This window comes from Ochotona princeps, chromosome 1 (genome assembly GCF_030435755.1).
Source record: "Ochotona princeps isolate mOchPri1 chromosome 1, mOchPri1.hap1, whole genome shotgun sequence".
Lineage (NCBI taxonomy): Eukaryota > Metazoa > Chordata > Mammalia > Lagomorpha > Ochotonidae > Ochotona > Ochotona princeps.
The window spans coordinates 114,234,937-114,256,747 of NC_080832.1; the positions used below are offsets into that span (position 1 = coordinate 114,234,937).

The 21,811-nt window shown below is 40.9% G+C and overlaps 1 protein-coding gene across 1 annotated transcript; it reads left to right on the forward strand.

Annotated features, from left to right (window-relative positions):
* The first annotated feature begins 9,427 nt into the window (after positions 1–9,427).
* LOC101534001 (HLA class II histocompatibility antigen, DRB1 beta chain-like) lies at positions 9,428–15,502 on the forward strand. Its single transcript, XM_058665022.1, has 5 exons — positions 9,428–9,545; positions 11,576–11,845; positions 13,789–14,070; positions 14,890–15,000; positions 15,462–15,502. Exons 1-5 carry the CDS (start codon positions 9,446–9,448, stop codon positions 15,488–15,490), a joined length of 792 nt encoding a protein of 263 aa, XP_058521005.1. The 5' UTR covers positions 9,428–9,445; the 3' UTR covers positions 15,491–15,502.
* Positions 15,503–21,811: the final 6,309 nt, after the last annotated feature.

A 21,811-nucleotide genomic window follows, 5' to 3' on the forward strand; every position in this document is an offset into this window, starting at 1 on the left:
ACTGCTTTCCCAGGCCACAGGCAGGGAGCTAGAACAGAGGTGAAGCTGCCACCAGGATTACAATCGGCACCTATATGGGATCTCAATGGGTGCAAGGCGAACACTTTATTCTCTAGGCTACCGCATTGGGCCCTGTGATAGAGTTTTGTAACTGGTTTAAACTATGTTTGTGTTGTGGTGCTGGTGTGCATACAAAATCAGGTTCCCTGAGAACTTGTCTTGCATAACTGTATGGATGTGGTGCTATTTTCTAGTAAGTTACTGAGTCAGAGATTATTGAAGCAATAAGAAAATACATCACTGGTTATTCGTGTTTTCTCTTATGATATATCACCCATAATAAATCCACTTTTCTGTCTTCCTAGAGATTTTGTCTTGTTCTAATCAGTGCTCATTTTGTTTTTGAGAGAACCTGTAGCATAGTGCATACAAAACAACCGCTTTGTTATTTGAATCCACTGTAGGTTTTGCTTCTTTCTTAATAGTCATTACAAGTGAATTTTAGGAGTCTTGTATGAGTTTAGTGCGATGTTTCTAGAATAACATTTTTGTTCAAGACCAGGGACTTCATTGGATGCAATGTTGGAGAATTTTTTACTGTAACTGTCACCTGGTTATAACGAACTGTGATCTTTTCCCATGCACTTTTCAGGGGGGTTACACCAGTGAGTCTCACCAAGGGACAGCTTTGTATCTCATTGTCCACACTTGAAGCCCCCATCTCTCCAGCAGGGGGCATTTGGCAAAGTTTCCGGAAGCCTGTGCTTGGAAAGAGTGCTTTACAAGTGTGTTCTCAAACTCCCAGACTCTCATGTTAATACAAACATTCCTCCTGCAACTCAGTTCTTCATGGCTTCCTTGACCTTATTTCATTATAAAACAGGATAATAAGAAGTGCAGTGTTGGCAGTTGCATGAGTTCAGTGCTCTCTTGTTGACTCCAGAAGATCAATGAAAATTCAAGACCTCCATTTCAAATGTTTAATCTTATCTAATGCTCTTCATTTTTCTGTGTGTGCTTCCTTATTCATGACCACCTGTTACTTTTTAACAACCTGCCTTTATAAGGCATAAAGAGTGGTGTTCACCACAAATATTTTCAGGGAGATTCCTCAAACTCCTTCTGAATTTTACATGCTCCATGATTGGTAGCTTCAGATGCACCTGTTTTTTTCTCAATTTCACCTGAAGGTTAATTTCTATAAACCAATTGTCATCTTTTCTTAGGTTTCCATGAGAAAGATATAGTATGTGTTCAAATTGTTTCTTCCTGGCTTCTCCCTCACGTGTACGGTCTGACTTCGCACAGATCACGATGCTGAGTGGGTTTGTGATTGGCTACTCTTCATTAGTGTGAGGATGCTCATTTACTTCAAGAGTCTTCATGGTAGAAATTTATAGTCAGCATTGTCCTAGTCTTAATGGGGCAAAGACATGTTTTTGCTCAAAATTAATAACTCTCAGCTATTATATAATATATGATATAAATATGTGTATAATATAAAATATAAGTATAAAATATAAAATTTCAGTTTTTCTTTTCCCAGCTGACCACAAGTTTCTAAGAATTTCAGACACCACAGCTCATGCTCAAGTCTGATGTCTATGCTTTGTAGCCATAAAGAAAGATCAAACGTAGAGATTTGTGGATCAAAACCCTGTGGCCAGTGAAGGAAGAGCCACCAAGATCAATTACAGTGAATTTGTATAACAGCAACTTTACTGGTCACAGATTCCCCAGTTCCTGCCTCTCTCTTGGTTTAAACTATGGTGGTAGAGAAATGTAAGATGGCAAATGATTGGTGGCAGATATTTCATTGGGGTGTGTATTTTAAGCACGTATGTCTTTTAAGCATGTATCTTCTCTCCTTCTCTGGGCACTCTGAACTTCAGCCAATAGAAAACACCCTTCCTCTTCTTCTAGAGAAAAATTTATGTTACAGAGGATAGAGGAAAAAAACACAAGGCACTGAAATAATGGGAAAGACTTTGGGACCAAGCTGATGATGAAGCATTTTGAGGTAAATTTTCTCTTCATTTAAAATAAATAAATAGAAGGTCTGTGCTGGCTGCAAGTGCTAGTTCTGGGAGATTGAAAATTTTTCCTTTTCCTTCTCACTGTACAGTGATCACACACAGTGTCCCTGAGAGGTGGGACAAGCAGCTTTTTCAGAGTTAGTTCTGACTGTGACACTCTCTGTCATTGGTCATCAGATGCTCTGAGCAGATATGAGGATGGTGACACTCAGAGAAGAACCTCTGTTCCTCAATCTTCAGCATGAAAAAGTCTTTCCTGGTGGCTCTTATTCTTCATCAATGAGTGGTTTCTCAGTCTTGCCTCCCTCAGGATTCAGTGCTCTCTTAAAAATGCTTTCCCTGACAGCCTCCTCTGCCCCTGCCTCAAGTCTCAGTACTGACAGCAGCACCTTCTCTGCTGAGTGCACCTTTGTGTTTGGTTTTATTACCTTCTATGCATCTGATGGGAAATATCACATACTGGTTTTTCACATTTTTTTTTCCAAAGACACATAAAGTGTAATACCATCTGCTCAAGAACGAGTTGAAGAATAAGAAATGGAAGATTATTACCCTATGCAATAATACCTTTCTTTTCAAATATGGTAAGTGTGAGAGATATTGCATATGTAAAAGTACCTTGATGTAGGTATTCCATTTGTGTACATATATCAGACTGTCAGGCAGCACGCTAAAGAAAGGTGCTATTTTCCTTGTCAGTTAATTTTAAAAAAGGAACAACATAAATGGAAAGTTTAGGGAGGAGATGCATAAAGACAGAATAGGCTATAGCAAATGCAGCCAATACCTTAAAGTATGTTCTGGGAAACAAGTAAAAAGTCCATCAAAACAGTTGTTGACCTTTGGCTCAACCCTTGAGTAACTACAGTTGTAAACACTGTTTAGTGCACTTCATATGCTATTGTAAAGTTGAGGAGGTGTAAGAGTCAACATTTTGTGTAACTGAAATAGGGCTTCTTTTGAAGGAAAAGGTTTATTTCACCTTACATTTTGGAGGCAACAGTCTGGAATGGGCAGTTCCATATCTGGCTTGTGATGGAGGCTAGCAATGGTGGAGTGGGCGCACAGGGATGAGCATCTTGTGAGCAGCAGGCAGAGAGAGAAGGTAGGAGGGCACGGGTCCAATCAGCAACCCTCTCAAGAAGCACACTGTGGTGGCACATCCCAAATGATCCAAAGCCTTCTCATCATTCCCAGGTCCCAATTGCCATAATGAGATTTCTGAACACATAATTTAACACAAATAAGGCATAAAAATGGAAAACCTGAATAGACCAATTACTAAATCTGATTATCTCAACAGATACAGACAAAGCATCCTATAAAATACAGCATCCCTTTAGGAAAGCAACTTAAAACTGTTGAGTGTAGGGTCAGGAGCAGTATCCTAATGGCTAAGGTCCTCACCTTGCATGCACTTGGATCCTATATGGCACCATTCTAATCCCAGCGGTCCCACTTCCCATCCAGCTCCCTTCTTGTCACCTGGGAAAGCAGTCAAGGATGGCCCAAAGTCTTGGCACCCAACACCCATGTGGAAGATCCTTCCAGCCTTCCAGCTCCCTGCTCTGGGCATTGTGGCCACTTGGGGAGTGAATCAAAGGATGGAAGATTTTCCTCTCTATCTCTCCTCCTCTCTGTATATCCAACTTACCAAAACAATAAATAAAAATTTTAAAAAACATGTTGTATATAGAAGGAACATATATCAATATAATAAAAAATACACAATAAATCCACAGTTGGTATCATGATGAATGGGGGTCTACATGCTTCTTATTATTCAGGCTCATTCTGGAAGTTTTATCTAGCCTTTCAGGCATGAAAGAAAAAAAAAAGGAATACAAACCATAAAGGAAGAAGTCAAATTATTCCTCTTTTTAGATGAAATTATCCCTTATATAGTTGAACCAAATGATTGCAGAAAGAGACAAGTGTAACTCATGAGAGAATTTGACAAGGTCTCAGGATGTAAAATTGTCATACAACAACCAATACAGTTTTTATCCACCAGCAATGCTCTCACTGAAAAAGAACTTTCAGATCAGGACCAGACGTGGTAACCTAATGGCTAAAGTTCTCGCCTTGAATGCTCCAGGAATCAATATGGGAGCTGGTTCATATCCTGGCTGTTCCGTTTGCCTTCCAGCTCCCTTCCAGTGGTCTGGGAAGGGAGTAGAGGACAACTTAAAGCCTTGGAACCCTGCACCCGCGTGGGAGACCCGGAGGAGGATCTGGGCTCCTAGCTTTGGATCTGTGCAGCACCGGCCGTTGTAGTCGCTTGGGGAGTGAATCATCGGATGAAAGATATTTCTGTCTCTCCTCCTCTCTGTATATATCTGACTCTGCAATAGAAATAATCTTTAAAACATTATGTCTATGAAAAAGTCACAGAATGTGGTTAAGAACCTGCATTTTCCTTTTAACATATTGGTTAATCAATACTATGTCAATTAATACCACAACGTTGTAAATTGTTGCTGATGTTATGTTGGGGCTTTTAATTGATTGGTATGATACTCTGCCGGCTCCACCCTCAGACCAGAGATGGTCTCTCCAAGAAACCGTTGAACTTACCAGGACAATAAGATGCTGGACTTTATGCTTGGTATATGCTTGCAATGCAAGACTCTCAACTGAAGTAGAATGTGGTAATGCAACAAGGTGAAGGAATCGACCATGGGGGGAGGATTTGGAGGTGGGTGGGGGGAATCCCAGTGCCTATAACACTGTGCCACATAATGCAATGCAATTAATAAAATAAAGGAAATTTAAAAACATTATTTATAAAAACATAACAATAATAAAAAAGAAAAACAAAAGGGCCCAAATAGCCAAAATAATCTTGAGCAGATATAACGAAGCTGGAGGCTTCACAATACCAGATTTCATCAGGCAGCTACAATCAGTTACTTTGGTATTGGTAAAAATATCCTTTAGATCAATGTAACATAATAGAAACCTCATCAATTAATCCAAGACTCTGCAAACAACTAATCTGAGACAAAGGAGTTAAAATCTCTCCCTGGAGAATGGATACTCTCTTTAACAGATGTTGTTGGAAGTATTTGATCTCTACATTCAGAAGTTTGAAAAAGACCTTTTTTACACCCTCTACAAAAACTAACTCACAATAGATCAAGGACCTAGACCTAAGATCTGAAACAAAGTACAAGAGGGTTTTAACTACTATGCTAACTTGCCGGGCCATGGAGTGAATTAAAAAATAAAACCCATCTATTTGTTGCCTACGGGAGACACATTTCACCAACAAAGATCAGCAGAAACTATATCTCATGGATTTTTATTTTTTTATTAGTTTCATCTCTTCAAACACTTTCTTCTCATTCAGTTCTTCAATGACTCATAGATCATACAGACACATCATTTTCTTCAAGAAGATTCTTGATTATCTTTTTCATTTCTTCAGTGACATTTTTGTCATTCAGTAGTATGTTATTTAACTTCATGGTGTTGTTAATTTCTTTTTTTTTCCTGTCGTTAATTTTATTTTAAGACTTTTCATTTAAGGGGATGTATAGTAACTGTGTAATGGAGACAGTCATATCTAATAGCATGTTATTTAACTTCATGGCATTGTAAATTTCTATTTTTCTCCCTGTTGTTGATTTTGTGTTGTGGCTTTTCATTGGAGGGGATGTATAATGACTGTGTAATGAAGACTGTCATATCCAGATGTGAAGATACAATGCAGTATGCATCTCTACTTCCAGACAAAGATGAACTCCCAATGAGACTGTTTACTGTATCTTGACAATAGGATGTTGGACTCTCTGCCATTGTCCATGCCCACAATAATGGACATATGACAATGTATGAAGAACTATACTATATAAAATTAAAAAAAAAAAGAACTATACTATAATAACGATATAGGGGAACTCAGTAAGGGGGAGGGAATTGGGGCTGGGATAAGGGAAATCCCAGGGCTTATGGAACTGTTTCATATAATGATAATGATAAAAAGAAGTAAAAAATTTTTTAAAAATCTTAAAAAAAGGAAAACAAAATACTAGAGGAAAACATTTGGGAAATACTGCAAGAAATAGCCCAGGCAAACACTTCTTGGAAAAGACACCAGAGGCATAGACAATAAAAGTAAGTAGACAAATGGGATTACATCAAGCAAAGAGGCTTTTACCTGCAAAGGAAACGATTAGCAACGTGAAGAGACCAACAGGATAGAGTAAAATATTTGTAAGCTGTACACACAATAAAGGATGCACATTCAGAATATAAAAGAAAGTTAAGAAACCCAAGAACAACGAAACAACCCAGTTATGAAATGAGAAAAGGTATGACTAGGTATTTTTTTAAAGGATGAAATGCAAATGGCCAACAGACACATGAAAAAGATGTTCCCAATCAGTAGGCACCAGGAAAATGCAAATAAAAACCACAATGAGGTGCCTCTCATCTTTATGAGAATGATTTTTATCCAAACATCAAAAATAGCAAATGCTGGTGAGGATGTGGAGAAGGTACCCCGCTACATGTTTGATAGGAGTGCAAGTTGGTAGGAGCATTATGGAAGATAGTATGAAGATTCCTCAGAAATCTAAAAATAAATCCAGCTGTCCCACTCCTAGGAATATATTTAAGGAAAATGAAATCAGAATACAAAAATGTTACATGTACTTCCATGTTTATAGAAGCCCAATTCTCATAGCTAAGATATGGAATTAACCTAGATATCCATCAACTGATGCTAAAATAAAGGAAATATCACATATATACATGATGGAAAACTATTTGGTCACAAAAATCAATGAAACACTGATATTTTCAATAAAAGTGATACAAATAGATATCAATAAGCTAAGGGACTAAAACAAACCCACCAAGACAAGCATCACATATTCCCTTAATTGGGGTAGTTGTACATAAAAAGAATATAAAAATTACGTGAATGTTATGTCAGTGGTAAATATTGCCTCATTGAATCATACCATAAATATAAAATATACTTTAATTTCATTATTAAACAGAAAGATACGGAGAAGGGAAGAATAGTGATAACTTTTGTAGTAGTATTGCCTTGTTCTTAATTTTGTATGTTTGTTAAGAGTGTAATAAGATGACAACATCTCATGTATCTGTTTATGTAAGTTGTTATGTGTATTTTTAAAATCATATACACTGTAGCTAATAAAATGTCAAAAAAACCCCTAATTCCAAAATTTATATGAACAAGGTAGAAAATAGCTCATTCATTTTGACAGCCCATAGAGGGGAACCTCTTTCTGTGGACTGGAGATTTTAGGCAATAGCAGTAAAAATTTGTGTTTAAAATACACATGCCTATTGAAAGATAATGTTAAAATTCTTTGTTTATATGTCCTAATAATAACTGTACCCAAAGAGGAAAATTGAGGCTTCCTGGAGAGATTGACAAAGATTAAAACCCATTCCATAAATATTTCTGTGGAATATTTGAAAATGTACCCAAAGGGCATTTCAAAAATCTGATAGGAAAAATTCAATTAACTTTGGCATAAACACAATTCAAATCCATGCACCATTTTTTCATCATATGCATTTTCACTGAACTTTCTGAAGAGTCCGCCATGCAAGAATTTAATGTGACTTCCTTGATCTCTAAAGAAATCTTGAGGTGGCCATTCCGCAGGGCACTTGGGCAACATCATTGCTGTTGTTCAGTGTAGATGGATTTCATCTCCTGAAAGAAAGGGTTTCTGCAGAGCAGAAAGCTCATTCACCATTCATACAGCCTCATTGACCATGTCTGTGAATGTACCAGATCATCAGTGCTCTGAAAGAAAGCAGGTTTCCATTAGAGAATCATATGAATTTATCTACTCTACTACACTCATGAAGCAACAGGTGTAAATTACTTGATTTCCAGGTAGTACAGAGTACTAATGTGACCACTAATAAATGCTATGGGGACCAAAGAATATTCTTTCTCTGCTCCTGACAAAACCTTTCGATGGTGTCTTGTTTGAGGGAACAACCAGGAAATCAGAGCAACATGGCATTGCCCCCAAGCAGCCAACAAGTTGTTGGGGTAACCCAACCTTTCCATGATGTGGGCAGTGGCCTCGTCTACTGAGGAGATGGGTATTCTCTGCTGGCCACTGACATGGAAAGTGAGTGAATGATTACCTTGCTGGTTTTATCAAAAAATAGTGCAGTTCTTTCAGGATGTTGTCTCAACACACTGGATGAGGAGGGATGTGTGAGCCCCCTGTTAGTAGTGCTGCTGCTCATGGCAGGCTTCTTTCCCTATCCAGCATAGTTTCTATAAAATGCAATTAGGCTGTTATCTGTGGTAGAATAGTTTTACTGTGGATATTGGTTAAAAGCAATAGCCCTTTCTCATCCATTTCTTCAATGACTACTTCCACTAAAGGATGGACATGCACGAATCAGATGCAATATTTGTGAATGGTTGTATGGGTGGACAACTCAGCAGCTGGACCTTGCCTTGGTGCTTGCTCAGAAGTCCACATACTTTTGAAGATTTGCCTCTACTCCTGCTGTGCTGTTCAGTTTTGTAGGTTTGACATTTGACAAAGAGCTGCTCCAGCTCCCTTTGGAAGGAAGTGTCATGTACAAGAAGAGCCTTACAAAGAAGTCATGAGCTTCTCTGTGGACATCGGGACCTTCCATGTGCAGCATTAACACACATTTTCAGCTGTTTCTTCTCTGGTTGAGCTTGAGTTTTATGTTTTTGGCAACCTGGGTAGTTGTGGCAGTGACTGCTGCTTTTTTTTTGTTGTTGTTAGCAATACTGTAACTTATGTCTTTTTTCTTACACATCATATTTTTGCAATGTTTGTGAATTTAAGTAAATTAAATGGAAAGTTAAAAATCAGTAGAGCCCTGGGATTTGAACTGGCCCCCATATGGACCAGCAGAGTCCCAAGTGATACCTTTACCTACTATGCTACAATGCTGACCCCTCCATTCCTATTCGACTAAGTGCCTACACACATACACACACACACACACACACACACACACACACACACACACACCCCTCTGAATCAGCTCTACATGAAATCAGAGGAAGGTTCCCAAAACTATTAGGTTTGTTGATACATTGCCAGTTAGCTCAGAGCTTGCTCACAGTAGGGTTAGATTAAAGTGTTTGCAACTGCAAGTTTCAAAGCTTGATGACATCTAAACAATCCTTTAAATGAAGGAAACTGTAAATTGCAGAAGAGGAACTGCATGCTGAATATCTGACCAGCAACTGATGGTGCTTTTCGTCTCCTATGCTCATTGGTTCTCTAGACCATCATTATCCAATACAACCACAAAGCAATGAGCATCTGTTTTTTATGATTTGAGCTGTGTCTGGGTCTGACTTGTCAGTGAGATTTCTCTGCTCCTAGGTGGCCAGGCTCCTCCTGCTCTCTGCAATGCTGTGTCTGTGGTTCTTCAGAGGCTGCTATGTATCAGCTGTGACAGTGACACTGATGGTGCTGAATTCTGCCCTAGTTTTGGCTAGGGACAGCCAACGTAAGTGCGTACTTTGGATGCTGAGCTGTTATTGGATAGGGAGGAAGGGAGTTAATTTTTCACTGGGTCTGGGGTGTGCTCCTTAAAACATGATGGCATTTTCTTCAGTGTCCACCTGTCTTTATCCTATGACTCCTATATATGTCCCCTGAAAGGAACCTGCATGCTTATCCTGTCTGGGAGATCTACTTGATGGGCTTTATTGGCCAGGCTATATCTTCCTAGTCCTCCTCCAGTGGACCCCTCCAACTGTACACCATTTTCCCTCAGAGTCTCAAAGGTGTTTAGAAATAATGACGTGACATCAATGCCTTATACAGCATTTGACTTTTTTATGTGGAGTTTTTACAGAAAATAAGAAGTTTCTCTGAAATTATTTTGGGGGAAGTAGAAGGATTTGAAGTAATCCTAGAGCTGGTCTCATGTGCTCAATAGGATCTGGGCAGTTGGCATCACTCTACTGTGAGACAGTATCCCAAGTCACCGTTTGCTATTTCCTCTCTGCTTTGTGAAGCCTGTGCCCCTGAACTGGAAGTTCTCTGATAGGAGTTTGAAGTTTGTGTTCTTTCTCTCTCTTGTGGAAGCCACGGTGGACCAGAAGCAAAGATTCTTAGTTTTTGAAGTGAGTTCCCAGGTCAGGAGCAAAGTAGAGTTCCTTGGTGCTTTGAAGAAGCGGAAGTGTCCTCTGAAAGTCTGGCTGGTGTTCACTGAAAGCATCTTCTGTACCTTCCTACCCTTACGTTTCTACTGTGTTTCCTACATTACCAGGCTGGAGCCCAGCAAGGGGGGCTTAATTAACATGCGGTGTATTATATGACATTCTGTTTTTGTATGTGAAAATAGAAAACAGCAATTTCCAGAGGATGAAACTACCCAAGCTGTGCAGAGCAGATGAGGTGAAGGCTGGTAACATGCCCTGTGCTGAAGCCCTAAGGAAATGGAGGGAACTCCCTGTCCTAGGGGTGTTTATCTCACTCAAAATTTCATGAGTTCATCATGACAGCTGTTTTCCCCAGTAAAGCATCTCTCATTCCTTCTTCTTCCAGCCCCTCCCCATCCTTCCTCCAGCTCCGTCACCACCATGACTACTAACCCCTGACTTCTCGTAGAGCATCACTGCTGTAGGGGATCTGTCAGAGGAGACACAATTTGTCTGAATTTCAGTAGAAAGTGGAAGGATACAATATGTAAAGAGAGAAAAGAGAATGTGTAGCAGGCTGATTTACAATGTCATAGTTTTCTGTGGCTCCCAATGATGGAATACATATCCAAAGGGTCCTTGGCAGAAAAGAGGTTCTGCAACCTGGTGTTACACTTCATGTGGCTCTTCACAGGGGCCTTCTCAGTGTGTTCCGTGGCCCAGGTCCACTGCTTGTCCTGGATTTCCACTCTGTTTTTCTCTTGATTTAGCTGCATGTTTCAGTTCTGCTCTTCGTCTAGCATGTAGACTGGACTTTGTGTGTCATGAGGTTAGTGAAAACTTCTATTCTTTTAATCTAACTTAAAAAATTTTAATTAAATTTTTGTTAATATAAAGAGGATAGATTTTGTGCATTCCAAAGGTACAGTTTCAAGGAGAGAGCCTAGCTCCTCTACTCACCCCTGCATTCACCATCCTCTTCTCCCCTCCACTGCCTGGTGTGAGGTGGGTAATCTGGGGCATTCCCAGGCTGCAGGAGGAGGTGAAGGTGTTTAAGAAAATGCCCAGAGCTGCAGAGGGAGAAGGGGCGGATGGCTCCTGGTTGTGCCATGAGAGCAAGCAATGAGGGTGGCGGTGCCAGGGCGAAGGTTGGTGCAGCTTGCTTGGAGATGCACAGGCATCACTGGAGCCAAGGAGCCCCTGTGATCAGGAGTCTGCACGTTGCCCATTCTGTAGGAAGCTCCAACTGAGGCTACAGAAGGACCCAGAGCACGTGTTTAGAGGTCCCTGGTGTCCCAGGTGCATCTCAGCCATGGCACCCTGATACTGATGCAGGGGCTTCGCAGCCAGTCTCTTCCCACCTGGTGACCCTGTCTCTGTGTCTCCACAGCCTATTTCCTGGGCCAGGCTAAGAATGAGTGTTATTTCTCAAACGGGATGCAGCAAGTGCGGTACCTGATAAGATACATCCACAACCGGGAGGAGACCCTGCACTTCGACAGCGAGGTGGGGCAGTACCAGGCAGTGAGCGAACTAGGGAGGCCTGAAGCCGAGTTCTGGAACCACCGGAAAGACATCCTGGAGCGGACCCGGGCCGAGGTGGACACGTTCTGCAGGCACAACTGGGGGGTGTTTCGGGACCTTCTGCTGCAGAGGCTGGGTGAGTGCGGGTCTGCTGGGCAGTTGATCCTGCCAGCAGGGTACTGGGCCAGTGAACTCTTCCCCTCCTCCGCTCCTCCATTTTGCCGATTTCTTTTAACCTGTTTTATTTCATTCCATGATAACAGCTTTGTAGGTACAGCAACTCCTCCCTTTCCTTCCTCACCTGCCTCACTCCTCATTTCCCTCCATATGATTACAGTAGCATAGTCCTTTAGTAACAGTTACACGTTTAACATCTGTTTCATGGCATTGTAGCTATATAGAATCTAGTGTAATATTATTGAGACGTATTTAACTGTTTCAGTGAGAGTCTTCTTTTATTGGGGAGTAGAGATGCCTTCTGATAGATAGCTTCACTTCCTGGTATGCTGTGAATTTTGAGGCTTATTTTTCCTGCCACTTTCTGATTGTTTACTTTCTCAGTGTAACATTTTGACATAATTGCAATGATTGTGAGGCACTCATAAAAGTTTAATTTAACATGCCAATATTAATAATTCTATAATGCTAAGAGAATTTAAGTAGTTACTGTTTCCCCTAATACAGTCATAACTCAATTTACAGGTAACATTTCCTTATTAAATAGTAAACAGATATTTCCAAATGCACCATTTGTTGTGCATCTAGATGTAGTAGTGTCAGGAACCCTGCATACTTCCAGAGTGGTAGATGCAAGGCCCTCCTTGTTGCATAGTGCACTCCCCAGATGGCCACTAAACCCAGGCTGAAGCTAGAAACTTCAGGATCTTCCACTGGCTGTGGGGCTCAAGTACTGCTGTCTTCTACTTCTGCCTTCCCAGGCACAATACCATGGAGCTGAACCCAAGGGGGCAGCTTCAGACTTAGACCAACACCCAAATGGGATGCAGGTGCTGTTGATCGTGGCTTAACAATTTATGCAACAGCAGCAGCTTCTTGTATTGTTGATTTCTTTATATCTATGCTTCTTGAATAATTTTTTACATTTGTTGGTCAATTATTGCCACTGTTCTTAATTACCTATTATGTCTTAATCTAGGGCAAGAGTGTTTTCTAAGTGCTCAATGAATTTTCCTATGCTGCAATATTATTAACATTTAGTTGACATTGGATTCAACATTTTCTCTGGTTTATAGTTTGTATTTTGGTTCTATTTATTATTTGACATGGTAAGAATATAAATGTCTTTATTAAAATATGTTGCAAAATAATTAATAAAAGTTGATCAATAATCCTAAATCTACCATTTTGTAATAGTAAGAATATGTTTGCTTTTGATTAAAAATGCCTTTACTGAGATTGGTTGTGTCTGGGATTGGCCAGGCAATAAAAACTCCTAATTTCTGAGAGTCAGACTAACCATCAACTGTCAGTTTAGAAAAAAGACAGTTGCAGGGCCCGGCTGCATGGCCTAGCGGCTAAAGTCCTCACCTTGAAAGCCCCGGGATCCCATATGGGCGCCGGTTCTAATCCCGGCAGCACCACTTCCCATCCACCTCCCTGCTTGTGGCCTGGGAAAGCAGTCGAAGACGGCCCAAACCTTTGGGACCCTGCACCTGCGTGGGAGACCTGGAAGAGGTTCCTGGTTCCCGGCTTCGGATCGGTGTGCACCGGCCCGTTGCGGCTCACTTGGGGAGTGAATCATCGGACGGAAGATCTTCCTCTCTGTCTCTCCTCCTCTCTGTATATCTGGCTTTGTAATAAAAAAATAAAATCTTTAAAAAGAAAAAAGAAAAAACACAGTTGCAAAAGCCTAAGTTCTAAGAATAGCTGTGCTTGTTGTGTAAAGGAAAGGGGTTGAACAGATGGTTGTGAAATGAGAAGTTTAATGAAAACCTCCTTGGCTCTTTCTCCCTGGACTCCTGCCTGAAACTTGAGCCTGGGTGTGGAGAGAGGCAGAAGGAGCCTCCAAGGAGGACTCCTGTGCCTGCCTCCCTGATCCCTTCTCCCTGTGTCTCTCAGTTGTGCCACAGGTGACTGTGTATCCTGCCAAGACACAGCCCCTGCAGCACCACAACCTCCTGGTGTGCGCAGTGAGTGGCTTCTACCCAGGCAACATCCAGGTGCGATGGTTCCGCAATGGGGAGGAAGAGGAGGCTGGAGTGGTGTCCACAGGCCTGATCCGGAATGGAGACTGGACGTTCCAGACTCTGGTGATGCTGGAGACGGTTCCTGAGAGTGGAGAGGTTTACAGCTGCCATGTGGAGCACCTGAGCGTGAGCAGCCCAATCATTGTGGAATGGAGTGAGCAGTTTCCTGACCCATAAACCCCTGCCTGACCAGGAAGGGACTGTGCTTGTCCCTGAGTGTCAGGCTTCTCCTAATCACAGCATATTTGCATGTGCTTCCAGACTTTCTTTCTCTTTTTCTTTCTTTCCCTTCCTTCCTTCCTTCCTTCCTTCCTTCCTTCCTTCCTTCCTTCCTTCCTTCCTTCCTTCCTTCCTTCTCATTCTTTCTCTTTTTCTAAATAGTTCACTGCGCATAGCTGTGGTAATTGTGGTACTTGTTCCTTAGGAAAACAATTATGCATGGCTGGTGGAAAAATTTTGAACTTTCCCATGACATCACATGTCAGGGTTACCTGTTAGTCCTGGGCTCCAGAACCTTTATTTGGGGCTGTGCTCATATTTCTGTTTCTGCTGCTCTTATGTTCTCTGTGATCTGAGAGGAGTGACAGGGCAGGGGCTTCCTGACATGAGGGGACTCTAGTCTAGGCCCTGCCTTGCATTAGCTCTGCCACCTGGACAAACCCCCACCTTCCCTGAGCCCCAGGTCCTTGTATACCAGCTGTCCTCTCAGGGCTGTGATGTTCAGTGCGTTCCATGCCTCAAGATTGTAGCTGCTCAGTGTGATTTTAAAATATGTATCCAAACTTAGGTATTAATGGTTGCTCTTCTAGTTCAGATTTTTGCCTGCAGCTCAAAGACTTATATCATGAGGTTTTGTATTAGGTTTAGTTGAATTTGGAGCAAAATATATTAAGTCTTACAGCCACACATCAGGGTCTTAATTGAAGTGATTGCAGTTATGTTGAAAATGCCTGAATCTGGCTTATTTCCTCAGGGGCACAGTCTGGATCTGCACAGACCAAAGTGCTGAGTGGAGTTGGAGGCCTGGTGCTGGGGCTGCTATTCCTGGGGTTGGGGCTGTTCATCTACTTCAGGAACCAGAAAAGTAAGGGTCTGGTGGTGGAAAGGACTCCTCTAGGCTTGGAGGAAAGAAATGTGGTTTTGCTCAATCTAGGTGTTTTTAAATCATTGGACTGTAAAGAAATCTTTTTCAGTTGACCACAAATTTCCTGGAAATCTAAAAATCTAGTTCCTGGCCCATGTGACAAAGCCCCTGTGACAAAATCCAAAGAGTTGTGCTTCATGGAGAGGAGGAAAAGCTTACCAGCTTACCAGAGATTCATGAATGGAGCTCTTATAGGCTAGAGGCAATAACATGAATTGAATCACACAGCAGCTTGCTTCTCTCTGACCTGCAGTTGCTGCTCCCTGTCTCCGACTTGCCTGTGTGTGTAGGAGGTCAAGGTGGTAGAGGAATCCATGGAGAGAGATCTTTAACAGGAGACGTCACATTTTTGGGAAATGTCTGCTTATTTCTTTCTCTTTTTCTTTTTCTTTTTTTTTAAGCATGTTCCTCCCTTCCCAAGGTTCACTGAACTGCAGCCCCAGGTAATGTTCCACTATCCTCTTTTTTTTTTTTTTTTTTTAAGATTTTATTGTTATTGGAAAGCCGGATATACAGAGAGGAGGAGAGACAGCGAGGAAGATCTTCCATCCGATGTTTCACTCCCCAAGTGAGCCGCAACGGGCCGGTGCACACCGATCCAATGCCAGGAACCAGGAACCTCTTCCGGGTCTCCCTCGCAGGTGCAGGGTCCCAAAGGTTTGGGCCGTCCTCGACTGCTTTCCCAGGCCACAATCAGGGAGCTGGATGGGAAGTGGAGCTGCCAGGATCAGAACCAGAGCCCATATGGGATCCCGGCGCGTTCAAGGCGAGGACCTTAGCCGCTAGGCCACGCTGCCAGGCCCCACTATCCTCTTGTAGCAACTCATTCAGTTTACCATGAACAGGTGGCAGGGATAACAAGAGACTGAAGCAGTGGGAAAATTTTGAATCCAGACTTCTGATCAGGAAATTTTTTGCTAAATTTGTCCTCATTTTTAAAAAAAGAGGCCTATTCTCTGTGCTAGCACTGGCTCAGGCAGACTAAGATTTTTCTCTTTTTCTCCCTGCGGTATGATCACATGCTTCCCTGCAAGAGGGCAAAACAAGATCATTTCAGATTTAGATTGAAATGAACCCTCTCCTCTGTCACCTGCAGGATTCCTGAGCTGAAGACAAGATGGAAACACTCAAGGAAGAAGCTAATTCTGCCCATCATGATAAAGTTTGAGTGGCTGTCAAGTTCCCCAATGAGGGTGGTCCTTCAGGACCTGGCTCCCACCTGGCTCAGTGACCTGCAGAAAATGTCCTCCCTGACTGTCCCTCAGCCCCTGTCCTTGACCTTGGAGTCCCAGGACTGATGTGACTGCCCTCTGTTGTTTGTGGTGCTCCTTTCTCTTCCACTCTTACTACCTCCCCTGCATATGCTCTTAGCTGTGCCACATTACTTTATTACATTTTATCAAAATAAAGATTAAGTGAAATATCACTTGTTTCATATAACTTCAGGGACAAGAAATGGAAAAGAGACAGAAGATTACATCATCGTCACCCAATACTAGTTTTCTTTCCTATAAATTTAACATATCAAGTAATACATATGTTAAATTGCTTGATTTGTACATTTTGTATGTATGCATTTCTCAAAACACTATGCAGAAGTTCCAAAGTCTTAGCCCAACATGAATTTTAAAGTCCATAGTCCAAATTCTCAACTAGAATTCAAGTCAAGTTAACGCAAAACCCATATAAGCAAAACATTACTTACTTTGGAGACCCAGTGGTGAGATGGGGAATGGGCATACATTTCTATTCTAAATGAGGGTGAAGGAAATAGGATTAATAGGGGCAAAATATGACTGAAAACAAGCAGGGCAAATGTTAAGATCCAAAGTTCAGAATACTGGGACACCGTTCTGGGATCTCATGGTTTTGGACAGGCTTACCAGCTTGGCTGGCCCTAGCCTGTATTCTGTGCTTACAGACTGGAGTCTCATTTCTACAGCCCAGTAGGCACTACCTTGTGGGAACTCTCTGGGGCAGCTCCTCCCCCACATTTTCTGCTTGGCATTACCCAGGTGAAGTCTCAAGTGACTGTTGTGGAGACAGATGTTTGCACAGGCACCAAGTCTTTCTAATCTGCACATTCTAATGAATTCAGCCTTTCCCGTTAAACCAATTCTAAACGCTCCTCCAAATTTTCAGCTGCAGTTAAAAATTAATGATTGTAATCCAACTTCTTTGCATGAATTTTATATTTTAGTTAGCATTTCATTACTGTAACTGACATATCCTTGAAGAACTTCTTGTGAAAGATTACAGTCTGAAGATCCACAGTTTTGGATTCAGTTACCACATCTAGCATCTGGTGGAGGCTGGAAGCACTGAAATGGATATATAGAGATGGTTACTTGGTGAACCACATGATTGAAAGAGGCCAGGCTGAATTTACCACCAACAACCAATCCCCTGGCAGGATTCACTCTCTAAGGAGACACCTCCGATGACCTAACCACAGCAGACTACTCCTCAAATGCCATAATCACTTCTGCCTTTCATTAACAACTTGTAACACTAAGACAGCAGAGTTTAAATAACTGCATGAGTTTTGGGGAGTTAAGATATATTCAATGCATACAAAGAGGTTCCAGAAGAGCAAGTTAATTCCAGGAAAGTAATTAAATTAAATAATAAGTTCCAGAACTGCAAGTAAGCTGATAAGAAGTTGGAGAGTCATGCTACTAAGCTCCATCTGAGGAGTCAGTTCAGGTACAAACTAAATCTGAACAGTGTTTAACTCAGGAATTTATCCCACTAGTGAACAGCAGAGCACTGTTTCTCCAGTCAAGTGATAACAATCTCACTGCCTAGCAAATTCAGGCAGAGTTTCTCACATATATAATGTCTAACTATATCATGAGTGTGGAAATCAGATTACCTGATAGGAATGTGTGTTTGGTCTCAGTTACAGCTTAATCTGGCCTTTTTTCCACATATGAAATATATTTTTGCTCATTTCATATGAGAACTGTGATGTGAAATTGTAAGACAGAGTTACAGTGTACTGCAGGATTTCATTATGGGTGCTTTCTGCAGTGATAGAAACATTCTAAAACTAGATTTTTGTGGCAGTTGCACAAATGTATTAGTTTACTCAAATCATCAATTATGTGCATAAATAAACTTTTGGTGTATATTTATGCCTTAAGAAATTTCTTAAAATAATTTAAGATAAGTTCTTTTTAAACAAGATGGAAAATCTAGACATAAATGAGGAAAGTATTGGAGAGGATAGTATGTATGTATATATATATTTCAATGAAGAAGTAAGCAATAAGAAATGCATGAAGTTCAGAAAAAAATCTGAAAAGCACAAGGCAGACACTGAACTTCCTTATTACATGAAATAACTAACCTAACAGCAAATCAGACCAAGGATACAAATCAATTCACAATTTACAGAAAAGAGTGTCCCATTTGTGAATTAATATACTAGCCTAAACTCACCGGTAACCAAATAAATGCAAACTCAGGCAATAATGAATTGTTTATTTTGAGAAATACAGTAGTTCGTATTTAAGAAATCAAAATTAACTTCATGGGAATGAATTCCTTTATGCACCATTACTAGGATTGGGAATGGGAGGCAGCTTGGCAGTACCTATTGAACCCTTCAATGGAAATGCTGCTGGCTTTTCAAGAGCAAAAATCCAAGTCTATTTAGCTATCTTGAACAACATTTCAAGAGCACAAAGAGATAGATAGGCCATTGCTTTCCACCAATTTTTCAGAAAAGTAGAAGCATTCCAGACTCTGAAGAATAGATGATAATTTTGTCTTAATCATAAAATGTCTTACTATATAAAAAGTATAAAATATCTGAAGTGACAACATAGTACAAAATAACAATTGTGTGTTGTGCAAGTCGATATGAGCACAAATGGCGTATGGTGGTTTGAGTAATTCATTTCTTTCATCCTAGATGTTCACATCCCATACAGATCCTCACCTGTGTTCAAGACAGCAATGAGAAACACCAATAAGGAAAAGATACATTTTGTATTTATTGGTAAAGGACATAAATAATAGTATTGTATACATGTGCTACCATGAGATGCTACATAGGACTTTAAGTGGATGAGGTAGAAAATAAGTGAACCACAAAACACTCATAAGGGCCCAGCGGCGTGGCCTAGCGGCTAAAGTCCTCGCCTTGAACGCCCCGGAATCCCATATGGGTGTCGGTTCTAATCCCGGCTGCTCCACTTTCCATCCAGCTCCCTGCTTGTGGCCTGGGAAAGCAGTTGAGGATGGCCCAAAGCCTTGGGACCCTGCACCTGCGAGGGAGACCCGGAAGAGGTTCCTGGTTCCCGGCATCGGATCGGCGCGTGCTGGCCTGTTGCGGCTCACTTGGGGAGTGAAACATCGGATGGAAGATCTTCCTCTCTGTCTCTCCTCCTCTCTGTATATCCGGCTTTCCAATAACAATAAAAATCTTTAAAAAAAAAAAAAACACTCATAAGCTTAACACCTGCCAGGAGCATGAAGGTTACTAGGAATAATGATGAGAAAAAAAGCTATTAATGAAATTAATTGGATAAACTGGGAAAAATCTTATTTTTAAAGACTCCAAAGAGTTACAGATGTTAAGAAGTTTAAAATTCTCAAATTATAATTGGACATGTTTTCTTGAGTTGAGCAGAATCAAATGTCTACTCTTGTGCATTGAGTCATCTGCTGTATCTTTTGATACAGCTTTTTACATACAAAGGAAAAACTTTCTCATATTTCATATGTATCATTTTAGAAACACAATATTTCCCTGCCTAACCCTTCCTCATCTTTGTACTCTCACACTACTTTTTTCATTTTTCTTAGTTTTCTTTTAATTTTTACAATGACATGGCTTCAATTTACCATATAATCACAAGCTTAACCTCCCACTAGATTAAAAAAATCAACAAGTAGTAAGTAGAAAAACCACAGTTCCCTAGGGGAGTAGATGAGTGCTATAAACAAGCACATCTCAAAATGTCAACTTCACTTACATATATTGCATTTTTTACTCTGTATATTCCCGCACATCAGGGAAAACACATGGTGTTTGTCTTTTTGGGAACTAGATTTAGGAACTAAACACAATGGTCTCCAGTTGCATCCATTTTGTTGAGAAAGGATATCATTCCTCTTTGTGATTGAGCAGTATTCTATTGTGTATTTACCCAAAGGATATGAAAATTTCTGAATCTTAACATGGATGGAAGATAAAACCTAAAGAAGAGAAGAGAATAAGGGGAAAAACAGAGCCTTAGATGAGTTTGTGGGCTTGTGTGATGGATTTACAATAGTTTGATAAGGTTTGACAAATTTATTACCTTTCTTTTTTTAAATATTTATTTATTTATTATTGGAAAGTCATGCAGATAGGAGGAGAGACAGAGAGGAAATTCTTCCATCTGCTGATTCACTACCCAAGTAGCCGCACCAGCTGGAGCTGAGCCAATCTGATGCCAGCAGCCAGAATCTTCTTCCGGGTCTCCCACCTGGGTGAAGGGTCTAAAGCTTTGGGCCGTCCTTTACTGCTGTCCCAGGCCACAAACAGGGGATTGGATAGAAAGCGGGGCTGTTAGGACCTGAACGAGAGCCCATATGGGATCCCAATGTGTGCAAGATGGGGATGTTAGACACTAGGCTACTGCATCAGGCCCAGCTCACCAGTCTTTAAAATAGCAAAGATAAAAATTTATCTATCTATCTATCTATCTATCTATCTATCTATCTATCTATCTATCATTTAATTTATTTGAAAGGCAGACACACACAGAAGAGGGGACTGAGGGAAAAAGAGAGAGACAGAGAAAAGGAGAGACAAAGGGAGAGGCAAAGGGAGAAAGAGAATCTTGTATTTGCTACTTTACTCCACAAATGCCCTGAGACTGGCGGGACTGGCCAGGCTAAAACCAGAGGTATAGAATACAGTGTGAGTCTCCTATGCTATAGCAAAGACCCAGTTATCTGAGATCCCCTGCTGCCTCTCAGGTACATACTAAAAGACCAGAGCCAGAACTCAGATCAAGGTGCTGTGATATGGAGTGTGGTTTTTCCAAATGGCATCTCTGCTACTGTGTCAGACTCCCATTCTGCATCCATTTCTTCACTGCCACAACACCTAGAATCATTGAGCCATGGCTAGTGGAACATGAAGCTAAAATTTTTAAAAAATAATTTGCCCATTGTTATAATGAATAAATATGTGATTCCTCCCTCCCACCATTTCCCCCATATTGTCACATTAGTATAGTCCTTTAGTAATATTTACAAGGTTAAGTGTATCGTGGCACTGTAGGCACTTGAGCGTTTCCCAGGTACTCTTCCCTTTATTTTGGAGTAGAGACACCTGCTGCCAAGTATCTTCAGCTCCTGGTATGCTCTGAAAGCTCAAGAGAGCATCCTGAGAATGCTTGGATCAGGGACAGAAATCTTTGCTGTGGCCTGCTGATGGTCACCAGTATCCATTTCTCCCAGAGTTCCATTATGAAAAGGGATGGGATTCAAGGCACTCTTGGATATTACAAATTCTCCCTATAGTTATAAAACAGTCTTTGCTTCTGAGATCACTCATTTCTTTCAAGAATAAATTCATTCTCTGTAAAATATGAATATGATTACATGCATTGTTATTTGAGGGGATATTGATCAAATGGTACAAAGTTTCAAGGGACAGGTAGAATAAGTTTTTGATAGTTAATATATATTTCAAAATTGCTAAGATGGTAAATTTCAGATGTTCTCAGCACAAAGAAGTTAAGCTCAT